The sequence below is a fragment of the Emys orbicularis genome, chromosome 1 (assembly GCF_028017835.1).
Source record: "Emys orbicularis isolate rEmyOrb1 chromosome 1, rEmyOrb1.hap1, whole genome shotgun sequence".
Taxonomy (NCBI): domain Eukaryota; kingdom Metazoa; phylum Chordata; order Testudines; family Emydidae; genus Emys; species Emys orbicularis.
Window position 1 is genome coordinate 255335645 of NC_088683.1, and position 12956 is coordinate 255348600.

The 12956-nt window shown below is 41.9% G+C and overlaps 1 protein-coding gene across 1 annotated transcript in view; it reads left to right on the forward strand.

The window, feature by feature from the left end:
* The window catches only part of SH3RF3 (SH3 domain containing ring finger 3), a 390314-nt gene that overhangs the window by 337824 nt on the left and 39534 nt on the right, over window positions 1-12956 (forward strand). The window contains exons 7-8 of the mRNA XM_065421958.1: window positions 1863-2113; window positions 10643-10977. Coding sequence (XP_065278030.1) covers window positions 1863-2113; window positions 10643-10977 — 586 coding nt within the window. The remainder of the gene's footprint in view (window positions 1-1862; window positions 2114-10642; window positions 10978-12956) is intronic.

Genomic DNA, 12956 nt, shown 5'->3' on the forward strand with positions numbered 1-12956 from the left:
CCAGGCGCCCCCTGGCCGTGGGGCTGAAATCCCGAGCCCTGGTGCCCTCCACCACAGGGCTGAAGCCAGGAGCTTTGGCGTGAAGCTGGGAGCCCCGGCACCCCCTGCCATGGGGCTAATGAAGCCCCAAACGCTAGTTGCCCCCCCTCCCTGCAGTGCCAGAGCAGTCCCAAGGGAGCTCCACACACCCCCACACTTCCTCCTCTACCCGCCCCGAGGCCCCACCCCTTGGCCAGGTCAGAAGGGGGAAGCCAGAGTCGGTCAGTGCGGGCAGCTGCTGCTCTGGCTGGTACCATGGAGCAGGCGACCTCGTCATTCCCTCGCCTGCTGTTGGTGCCCGGGGTTGTGGCTGCTGCTCCTCAGCTCACGCAGCTACTAAGAGCCACCCAGGCAGGGGGACCCAGCTCTGTGGCTGGCAGAGCCCTTGGGGACCAGTGACCATAGGGGAGCCCTCCTGGTGCACAGCCCCTAGCTACTCCCCTCCCTGCATCCTGAGCTACCCCCTCCCCCACCGCCTGCACACAGCCCCAGCTAGCCCCTGCCTGCACCCTGAGCTACCCTCTGCCCTCACACAGCCCCTAGCAACCCCTCCCTCCACCCTCCATTACCCTCCCTCCCGCACACAGCTCCTAGCTACCCCCTCTCTGTACCCTGAGTGGTTTTCAAACTTTTGGTGCTGAACCCCACCACACAGCGCAGACAGGCTGGGTGGTCTGCTGAAGGGAGTCAGAGGGCGGAGGTGGCGCTGCCTCCCTGGATCCTACTGCGCGGAGCTGGCCCAAGCCCTGCTGGCCCAAAGTATGTCTATGCCCAAGGGCCCACCCATGCCCGGAGACCCGAGTCTCCTCCCTCCCCCACTGGGCCCTGGAGCTTTTATAGCATGTTGAGGGGGGCCTTAGAAGAAAAAGGTTGAGAACCCCTGGTGTAGACCTTGGTCAGCAGGGGAACAGGGCTCTGATGAGCTGGCTGCATAAAGAAACAGTCTTGGCCCTGCATCCTCTCCTCTCTGCTTGCCCAGACAACATGGATAATCAAAGGGTTTCCAGGGCCAAGCAGGTAAGAGAAGGAAAATGTGTACAATGCGGGTGAGCTGCTAGGGCTGTGTTTTGTAGGGGGGTTGGTTGTTTGCTTGTTTGTTTGCTTATTAAACAGATCTCCCTTCCAGTAAGGTCAGTTGAGCTCACCTAGCCTCTGGGCTCACTTATCATTCTTTTGAATTAGAACTGGGTGAGTGGTTCATGTGAAAATCCAAAGCCAACCAAACCAGCTGTTTTTGAGGCTGCCAGTCCAAACCCGAACATCACCATTCTGATTCAACAGGCATACTGTAGGGATTTGGTGCTGCCCATCTTTTATTCCACATACATTTACATGGAGCTCAGGCCCTACATTAATATCTTCACGGCTCATTTTAATTATTTTTCCATTGCCACCTGCAAACCTAGCCATGCTGTACAAAACAGCATTTTGACGACGTCCGTTTCTTCTGGATTTGGTTGGTAATATGTAGAAGTCTATTAAAATAAATTGAAGCAGGAATTCTGGGTTTCAAACAAGTTCATGGAGAAAAAAAGATGATCTTTCTGTTATTGTATCATTTGTATCTTGTGCTGAACATTCAAACTTGAGCGATCCCCCGTGTGGGGAGCAGGGGAGAAGGTGCAAAATTCCACCAAAATACATATTTTTCTGGGAAATATAAACAAAATAGACTACTTACCCTTACACTTCATTTTATTTTAATACCTTAATTTGTATCATGTCCCGCTTCAGGGGACTTCTGGTAGTTTATGGCAATCACTGCAGTATACGAGTAACTATGTCTTAACAGAGTTTTCACATTATACTTCCTTTCTCTTTAGAGTGCCTATAGGAGGTGGCCAGCCCAGGAATAGCTTAGCAGGCGGGGCTCAGACAATAAAAGGACCCCCAGGAGCTGTTCACCCAGGAGGTGCAAGTCTTACAAACACGGCCACTGCTGTCAGACCTGTTGTTCCAATCACTGCACCTCAGACACATCCCCAACAACAAACAGCGTCTCCTCAGATGAATAACTGCATGAGGTACTCAGCCCAGCAAATGGTCAGCCAGACTCGCAGTGCCATGCAGATGGGTATGTATAGTCTCCCTAATGCCTCTTGCCTTACCTTCTCAGAATTTGACATTGTATCCCTCGTGAACAAGCCACTGGAATCCTATTGTACCTACAAGTTTCCTTTGCAAGTCTTTCATTTTAGTCAAAGCTCAGCCCTCTGTAATAGGATATGTTTTATTGCTTGTAATATTTACAGACTTCTATTGATCTCTGGGAACTATGCTGTGTTTATCAGATTGTGCTGTTGTCACAGCTGAAATAGATTACAGTGGTTACAAATATTTACATAATTTATTTTAGAGAATAAAGCATCCTGCATACTAAGAAGATTAACATTTCTAAGTCCAGTTGGTTTACTGACAAAAAAAAAATACTGCACTTATCACAAACAAGTAATATGTGACTTAAAATTAAGAAACATTTCACTGGGCTTCAAGGATGAAAGTTATATATTAGGCAGAAGAGGACTCAGCACTGGTGGTAAAGGAAGATATCCAAAAAACAGTGCCACCTCTTTGAAATGCGAATAAGAGGTTTGCACAGCAGGGGGCCAGTGTTGTTTCTAGTTTTCCTTTTTGATGCAAAGCACGGGTTTTCTGGAGCAGAATTTATGCTGCTTTCCTCATGTTAAATAGTTGCAATGTTGAGTGAATTAAAAGTAAATTACATGGTAGATCTTTACGGCAAAATGTAAAGATGTTTTGTTTTTAATATTTTATGAAGACTTGAGCCCTTGTGTTTATAAAGACTGAGCTAGAGAAGCACTGGTAATGCTGGCAACTGAAGATTTTAGATTCAGAACAGACTAGACAAAGTATGCTACAATCTAAAACATAGATTCTCAGATTAAGGCCAGAAGGGACCATTATGATCATCTAGTCTGACCTCCTTATAATACAGGCCAAGTGGAAAAGTAATCAAATCCCCATGAATCTAAATCTTATTCTATTTCTTTGGTTGTAACGCATAGTGGCATCTCTTTACATGCATAGAAGTCACGCTACAATATAATCTAATTATCATAATTAATTTTTTGTAGTTCAGAGAGAAGATTCATAGATTCCAAGGCCAGAAGGGACCATTGTGATCATCTAGTCTGACCTCCTATATAATACAGGCCATAGAACTTCCCCTAAATAATTCTTAAAGTGTATCTTTTAGAAAAACATCCAAACTTGATTGGAAAATTGCCAGTGATGGAGAATCGACCACAATCCTTTGTAAATTGTTCTAATGGTTAATTACTCTCACTATTAAAAATATACTCCTTATTTCCAGTCTGAATTTATCTAGCTTCAACTTCCATCCATTGGATCACGTTGCAGATTAAAGAGCCCATTATTGAATATTCATTCCCTATGTAGTTACTTAGACTGTAAAGTAGTCACTCCTTGACCATCTCTTTGTTAAACTAAGTAGATTGAGCTCTTTGAGTCTGTCACCATAAGGCATGTTTTCTAATCCTTTAACCATTCTTGTGGCTCTTCTCTGAACCCTCTCGAATTTATCAACATCCTTCTTGAATTGTGGACAGCCAAAGTGGGACACTGTATTCTAGTAATGGTCGCACCATTGCCAAATACTCCTACTCGAGATTCCCTGTTTGTGCTTTTGGCCACAGCATCGCATGGAGTTCATGTTCAGCTGATTATCCACTGTGACCCCCAAATCTTTTTCATAGTCATTGCTTCCCAGGATAGAGTCCCCCATTGTGCAAATATAGCCTACATTCTTTGTTCCTACATGTATACACTGACATTTGGCCATATTAAAATACATACTGTTTCCTTGAGCCAAGCTTACCAAGCAATTCAAATTGCTCTGTGTTAGTGACCTGGCCTTTCATTATTTACTCTTCTGACAATTTTTTTGCCATCTGCAAACTGTATCAGTGCAGACTTTGTTTCTTCTAGGTCATTAATAAAAATATTATATAATGTAGGGCCAAGAACTGATCCCTGTAGAATCCCATTAGAAATGCACCTTTTCAATGATGATTCCCTGTTTACAATTACATTTTGAGTCCTATCAGTTAGCCAGCTTTTAATCCATACAGTATGTGCCATGTTAATTTTATATCTTCTAGTTTGTTAATCAAAATGTCATGTGGTACCAAGTCAAATGCCTCACTGAAGTCTAGGTATAGTACATCAACACTACAACTTTGGCTGATAAAGGTAGTAATCTCATAAAATATATATCAAGTTAGTCTGACATGATTTATTTTCCATAAACCCATGTTGATTGACATTAATTATATTATCCTCCTTTAATTCTTTATTAATCAAGTCCTGTATCAGCTGCTCCATTATCTTGCCTGGGATTGCTGTCAGACTGACAGCCTATAATTACCTGGGTAATCCTGTTTATCCTTGGCACAACATTAACTTTCTTCCGGTTTTCTGGAACTTTTGTGGGTGTTCCCAGACTTATTGAAAACCAGCATTAACAGTCCAGCAAGCTTCTCACCTACCTCTTTTAAAACTCTTGGATGCAAGCTATCTGGACCTGCTGATTTAGAAATGTCTAACTTTAGTAACTGCAGTTTATCATCCTCCTAAGAAACTAGCGGAATATAAAGTGTTGTTATATATGACTACATTGTGACGGATTGGACCCCACCTTCTGGGATGTCACTTGATATGCTTGGGTCCCACTCAGCCCTCCGGCCCTGCCAGCCTGGATTTCCCTTGCACTGGGTTGCTGTGCCAGGCTCTCAAGCCCCTTTCCAGCACACACCCAGGCAAGACCACAGCCAGCTGCAGACACAGACTACAGTCAGATCTGTGTGAGAGGATTCACCCAGCACTCACATGCACACCCACTGTGGAGAGGTAAACCCCAGATAATATTGTGTTGCGCTGTATAGAAAGATCTGCACAGCACAAGCTGATAAAAATTCGTCCTCTCCCTCAATGTGAAGAGAGATATGCACAGCTTGTTGTCCGCCCCCCCCCCCCCACCCCCCGATATGGATTGCACAAACTGGGTTATGTTATAAACAAGAAATAAGGTTATTAACAATAAAAGGTACATTCTAAATGATCATAAGGGATAGCAAACAGAGCAAAGCAGATTACTAAGCAAATAAAACAAAACATGCAAACTAAGCTTGATTCACTAAAGAAACAGGTTACAAAATGTAATTTCTCACCCTAAATGTTGAATTAGGCAGGATGCATAGTTTCTAGCTCAGCGTTCCAGTTATTTCTCTTTACAGACTATACTCCTCTGTCTCAGTCTGGACTCAGCCCTTGCCTTTCCCACAGCTCAGTTCCTTTGTCTCTTCAGGTACTTTCAGTAGACTTTCTTCTTGGGCAGGAAGGAATGGAGAAGAGTCCTGTTTGCCTTACTCCCCAGCCTTAAATAAGATTTACATAAGGCAGGAATCTTTTGTTTCCCAGTCTTGACCTCCCCCTCCTTTTGGTGGAAAATCACTAGAAGTCCAAAATAGTGTTTAGTACCAGGTGACAGGACCATCTGACCTAGTAGTGTCACAGCTACATCCCAGGACGCCTCTCAGGAAGGAGAGAGATTAGTATCTTTAAAGTATAGTATATTTGTATCTATAAAGATTGTTTCTTCCTAATGGCCCATCAAAGCTGATGGCCTGTTGTCTGGTGGGTGTCTCCCAAATACACACACAGTTGTAATTGTTACATAGCCAATATTCCTAACTTTAGATACAGAAATGATACATGCATACAAATTGGATAATCACATTCAGTAAATCATAACCTTTCCAATGATACCTTACAAGACCCATCTTGCATAAAATATATCTTAGTTAGGCCATATTCATATCATAACCATATTTCTATGAAAAATATGGTGTGTAATGTCACATACATTACCTGTTTCCCCCCCAAATACAGAATAGAGATATCTATTGAACGTGTCTTCTTTTGTGTATTATTATTGATAATTTTACCACTACCATCTAGTAATTGCCCAGTACCATTCTTATGATTCTTTTATGATTTGTTTTGTTCCTAATAGATTTAAACAATTTCTTCTTGTCTGTAAGTCTGCTGGCCATAGTGTTCTCCTTGTGTCCCTTTGCTTCCCTTATCAAAGTTCTGTAAGTGCTTACTTCTTCCTCAAATGAACAGATCAGCAAGTTCTCCAGATTTCCTCTCCACTGCTTGTCTAGTCACCAGCAGCCCTTGTAGTCAGACCATGCATGATTTGAAACATATTCACGGTTTGGAAAGACTCAGGAGGCAGGAATGGAGTGCTTGTTGGAAAGTAGCATTAAATATGTCACTGTGTCATGTATCTTGTAATAGTAACTAAGTTAGCATCAGTTTACACAGATCTGGCAGTACAATATATCTTTGGCTCTCTGGAACCTTTTAGGAAGTTCCTGTTGCTTCAGATGGCCATGCTGCCATAAAGAAGTATTCTCATGGAGCTAAGACAGGATGTGGTTGCAGGATAATTTTAGCCCAGGTAGATGCATTATACCCTCCCTTTCCCATCTCTCAGCTAATCCATGTAGCTGCCTTCTGCCTTCAGAAGCTACCTGCCAGCACTCCCAGCGTTCTCCTTGTCCCATGTGGTTTTGAGACCACATCTCAATATCCTTCCAACATCTTGACATGCAAAGTAGTCAGAGCAGAATAACTCAGGAAATATAGCTCTCCTGGCACTTAATTTTTTGTGCTTCTCATACTTTCCATGGGTATTTGAGGTTTATTTTAAGATCTCAAAAAAACAAACAATATATTATACACAATATGTAATTCACAGAGTAAAGGGAAAATTAGCAGAATTTCCAACGTTGACTTAAGGAATACTCCAGTTCAATTTCTCTTTCACCAATCCACAATGGCCATAATAGGCTGCTGTCCAGTAGCCCAAATCCTACAGAGCTCTTCTGCATCTTGTCCTGCAGAGTGAAGAAACTTAATCCTATGTCTTAAAAAAAAGAAGGTACTTCCAATAAAAGAAAATTATACAATATTCAAGTCATGCTCTTGTTGGCTTGCAATATACATGAATAACAAATCAATTTTTTCACAAATCCACTAATGTAGAAATACAGAAAATGAAATATGAGCAGTCCAGAACAAAAATAGTCTTCAGTGAACATTGCTAATTAATAGAATGATTGACACAGCACAATCCAAACCCACAGATGTTTAGAGCAAAGACAGCTATAGACTGTAGAAGCCTTGCTCACAGCTGAGTCTTCTCCGACCATTTATTTTGCTGTTTTTGGCACTGTCAGTTTCCTTCAAGCCTAGAAATGCTGATGCCTGTATTAAACAAACAATGCATGTCAGTATGACTATCGAATCAACCTTAAATCTAGAGGGAGGTAGCAGCATGCAATGAAGTTCTATCATTTGTATTCTTATCCCAGAGATCTATAGAAATATCATTTCACCTTGGAACCAGTCTGTATGTAACAATATTTTCAGACCTTGAACACTGACCTTATGCTTGTAGAGGGCTACAAGATTTGATTTCTTGTAGCAGGACTTGCACATTACACAAAGCCCAAACAAGAGTGCCACTCGATTAGCCTACCCACAAATACAATTTGTACACAAAGATTGGGAGGGGATGAGTTAGGTGGGAGTAAATCAATAGTACCCATTTCTAACCTGAATTTGGAGATGGCCCATATATTTCATTACATGATGTTGGGTGATCGAGTAGCAGGGGCGGCTCCAGGCACCAGCGCAGCAAGCGCGTGCCTGGGGCGGCAAGCCGTGGGGGGCAGCCTGCCGGTCGCTGTGAGGGCGGCAGTCAGGCAGCCTTCAGCGGCATGCCTGTGGGAGGTCCGCCGGTTCCGCGGTTTCGGTGGCAATTCATCAGCAGGCATGCCGAAGGCGCGGGACCGGCAGATCACCTGCAGACACGCCGCCGAAGGCAGCCTGACTGCTGTGCTTGGGGCGGCAAAAAACATAGAGCCGCCCCTGGAGGTAGGGAATACAGTAAAAAAGAAAATGACAATCTGGAGAAAATCTGAATTCATGGACTCTTACTCTTCCTAGAGGACAAGGTTACAAAAAAATTCAAGACAAATAAGTGACAGTTTGGTGGATTGCTAAATTCAACATGAATAAAAAGAAACTCTGTTGGATGAGGGAATAACTGGGAAAGAGAATCATACCAACACTGGAGTTGCTGTACTGGAATATATTAGGGGTCCATCTAGCACAGGTGTCCATCTAGTTGATTGCCTTCCAAAGGTGGGTAATATCTGATGCTTCAAGAAGAGGTTAAAAAAAATCTCAACAGGCATCCAGTGTTGTGTGTATAACATGGGAATAAGATTAGGGTGGAATTGCTTCATGATCTCAGATGGTGATCAGTTGGTACGCTGAGCATGGGGATGATGCCCTTTGCCATTTTAAACCCTAGCGATGTAAGAGCAGGTGCTGTTCTGACAGATATTAATAGAAAATCCTTTTTTGAATTTTACTAGAATAATGCTGTTCAGTAATATCCCATGACAGAACTCTACAGATTGGTTTTAATGCTGCATAAAAAGTATTCTTAAGAAAGGGAATTTTAAGAGAACTACTGAATTGTTTAAGTGTTGGGAATGCTTAACTCTGGCCTATTCTTCTCCACTGTACAAAGCAACAAACCCACCTGGAGATCAGAAAAGATTTAGGCATGGAAATGAAACTGGAGCTCTGTGCTATACTTTTTGACACATGAAGCATTCCTGGATCCTTGGAGAGCTGGCATTGATAGTCAGTGTGTTGTAGTTATTGTTATATAGATGAGCAGTAGTTCCTTGGTTCTTGGTGGTGATCTGCTGAGGTAAAGTGGAGTTCACCTATCTGGGGAAGGAAAACTAAATGGTTTTGCATAGTCCCTTTAGGACTTTCCTGGCAGAAACAAAGCTGATCTCAAACGTGCTTTAATGATTGGCACTACTTAACTTGTCTTGAACAGCATAGTAATTTGCTATTCTCTTTTTTAAAGTGCCGATACATTTTGTTAAGCCTAAAATATTGTACAGTTTTTGGTTTCTTTAAATCACATTTCAAAAATACAAGATCAGTTTTAATAATCTAAATTAGTCTCTGCTGATGTAAGTTTAACAGTTAGGAGCTCCAAAAATGATCAAGGAGTTAACAGTAACTATTAGAGTGAAGTAGGAATTTATTTTTAAAATGGAGTATATTTGTGTTTACCTTGAAGAGTAAATACCATGGACACTCAATGATTATAGAAGTCAACAGTACACTCAGTGGGCTGTTTACAAGATGTGGTAGGAATTGTGGGGTTTTATTTTAAAACACTAGAGGGGTAGCCATGTTAATCTGGATCTGTAAAAAGCGACAAAGAGTTCTGTGGCACCCTATAGACTAACAGAAGTATTGGAGCATAAGCTTTCGTGGGTGAATACGAAAGCTTCACCCACGAAAGCTTATGAAAGCTTATGAAAGTTTATGCTGCAATACTTCTGTTAGTCTATAAGGTGCCACAGGACTCTTTGTCCCTATTTTAAAACACTGTGTGTTTCATATGAGGAAAATACTTTCAGGTAGAGCCACGTGAAGAACTGATTTTTTGATTTACTGGCAGTTCTGAAAAATTGGAGAAAAAAATCTGTTTGACCCGAACCCCACATTTTTTGTCAGTAGTGGTGCTGTCCCCCTCCTCCCCACACACACTCTTATACCTGAAAGCCCAGTGGCTAGGGCACTGACCCGGCAGGTGAGTGACAGGAGACCTAAGTTTGAATCCCCACTCTGGAATGGAGATGTAAATTCGGGTTTCCCCATGCTCAGGGAATGCACTAGCCACCTACAGGCTATCCTAGGGTAGGTCTCTTTCACTCTCTCTTGAAGCTGTTCCACTTTGTATAAAATACTGACATTTTCAATGGGGCAGGGACCTGTCCCCATTCCCAGGCGAGCACTCTAACCGTGGGCTATAAAGTCACTCTCATGCTCTCTGTCTGGGGTCTAATGACAATTCAGGTATTTTATACAAAGCGGAACAGCTTCAGCAGGATAGACTGAGAGAAAACTACATCAGAAGAGCCAGTAGCCTGGTGGTTAGGACACTCACCTGGGTTCAAGTCCCTGCTCCAGAGTGGGAATGCAAACCTGTCTCCTATGTCCTAAGTGAGTGCCCTACGCACGGGGATATTGAGTTCAAGGGAGGCTGGCAGCACCACAACCTCCTCCTTTTTGTGAATGGTGCCCTTATGACTATAGCCCAGAAAACCAAAGAGTGTCATTTTTATAAAAGTCAAAACGATTGATTTAGACATTACTGAAATATTTTCTTTGACTGAAACAATTTGCCAAAGTCGACACAAATTCGCACAATGTTTTGGTTGACCTGAATCTGCATTTTTCAGCAAAAATAGGTTTAGATGAAAAATTTTGCCCCGCTCTTCTTCCAATACAATACATTCTGATGTTAAACTTTTACCTCTCCTGTGGACAGTCTAACACTAGGGAGTAAAGTACGTTTATCATAAAGTAAATAAAATTATCTGTTACTTTGACCTGTATCAGTACTTACAAGCTTCATTCTTTGCTGTGCTTTCCTCCTGTTATTCTTCAGTAGCACACCCCTCTGCCCAGGTACCGGAGCGGCCCACGGCAACCGTCTCACCACTGAGAACCCAGAACTCTCCATCCCGTCTCCCAGCCACTGTGGTTAGGTCACACTCCATGGCTTCTCCACAACATGTCCACCAGTCCCCTGTCCAAGTTATTCCTGGAGCACAGTGTGCCAGGCCCATCATTCCTCTCACTTCAGCAGCAGCAGCCATTACTCCTCCAAATGTCAATGCGGCCAACTTGAACGGAGAGGCAGGAAATGGGCCGATCAGTGGCTTGGTGACTTCCAGCCCAACCAACACCTCCTGCAAAGCAGAGGAGAGGAAAAATGAAAAGGTAATTGCCTTCTCTGGTGTAATTTAGCAATGGGGGAAGCAGCGTACCTTTTTGAAAATTTTGAATGATATCTGACTTATTTTCTTCTTCTGTTTCCACCGAACATCCTTGCTAAAACCATATATTTTTGATTAATGCCTCTTGTGTGTGTGAGGAGAGATGTGATACTTTTCCTGGTTAATCTGTCAAACTCGCATGTTTAACAAGCTTGCTGAGCCTGTATCTTGTCTGCATTTATAGCTAGGAAAAACCTTAGTCTAACGGTCATAGAAAAAGAAATAGAAACAATCCTCTATAGGTGTCAACGGTCCCCCATCCCAACGTTTAAATAAGGGAAGCAAAGGACAAACATCAAGAGATGCTTTTGCTCACCAGGTTTTCTATGAGAGGCAGAAGCAGCATTTCATCATGTAAGCACTGGGCATCCACGTCTACAACTATTTTCATACTTTTTAAAATCTGTTCATTGGTTATACTGTAGCATTATCCACTTGCACGTGAGAAATGAGTTTTGCTGTTAATCTGTTACATTTCTACCTTCTGGCACTTTACTTGGTCGGTGTCTGAATCTTGCAGATTTGAAATAGCATAGAAAGACATTATTGGAGAGAGACAGGCTTCACAACCAGGTGGCCAAGTCAGAAACTATCTGTCTAATTACATGGAAGAAGTTTTATGAGGTACAAGCCTTGGATGCTGGTGATGGAAGCATAATAGAACACTGACATGTAAATGGTAGGAGCTGTTAACAGTTCTGTAAACATCTCCATTTCTTTCAGAAAATTGCATTGCCATGGTTCAGTGAAACAGAGAACTGGATTAAATATGACTCATTGCAGTATGTGATTGATACATTGTAGATTCAAGCTTCTAGGAATCAACACTGGAAACAATATTTCAATGTCTGCGCCTTAAACGTGTTGCTAATGAAAGCCAGGGCTTTAAACATTCTCAGCCTTTTAGACTCTTAACAAATATTTTGCTTTCACCCAGAGTTTGCCCTTTGAAAACAGTTCCCATATATCAACTCTGAGAGTTGTTCACTGGACACCATAGTAGAGTCTACTGATAAACTCTGCCTGGAAGCAAACTGTGGCTTGTGTTTGAACAGCATGAGAGGTGAGGAGTTTAGCTTTCTCCTGGATTTGCAGAATTTTTTTTTTCTAAATTCACTAAGTCGCTCCATAGTAACAGACATGCATGGGATAAACATTTACTGCGTACACAATAATGCCATGTTTGGAGATCTCCTGAGTGTGCTGAAGGAAACTTGGTAAATATGACATGTGCTCAGGTTCACAGATAAATACTAGTTTCACAAAGATGAGGAATGTGAGTTTTAAAATCCCCTCTTAATCCTCTCTCTTGAGTATCTTCCTGATGTCTTTCAATAAAGAGAAGAAGGGCATTGAATTCTGCCCTGGATGTGAAATTTAAGTATCTGTTTCCAAAAAATGAATTCCCAACTAACACTGAATGTTCCATGATACATGACCAGTATAATACTTTTTTACTTGCAACCCGAGTTACTACTTTTGTAAGGGAAAGAAAACCTACAGTATATTGGCAAATTTAGTGAAAGATCTGTGTTACCTCAGAAATGTGTTCCTCATCAGGGCTTAATGCAATGGGATTTTGGAACTTTTTTAAAAAACTCAAAAAGGAATCCAAATGTCCGTACATTTTTGTTGATAGATTTCTGGTAAGATTCCACATTAAAACTATACAGGCCCAGTTATACTGTGTTGTTTTCTAAAATAGTTGTAAATTCATCCAAACATATAAAGCTTAAAGTTATTGACTTTGTCTGAGGGAAAATAAAAGCCATATGATTATTTGATCTTTATGGACAATAATCAATAAACTAACTATATATTTCAGTAATGCAAAGTATTGCAGAAAACTGATAGTCCTTGCAAAAAAAGTGTGGAAGAGGAAGTGATGATTAAAATGATAAATTGGAATCTTAGAGGCTTGTT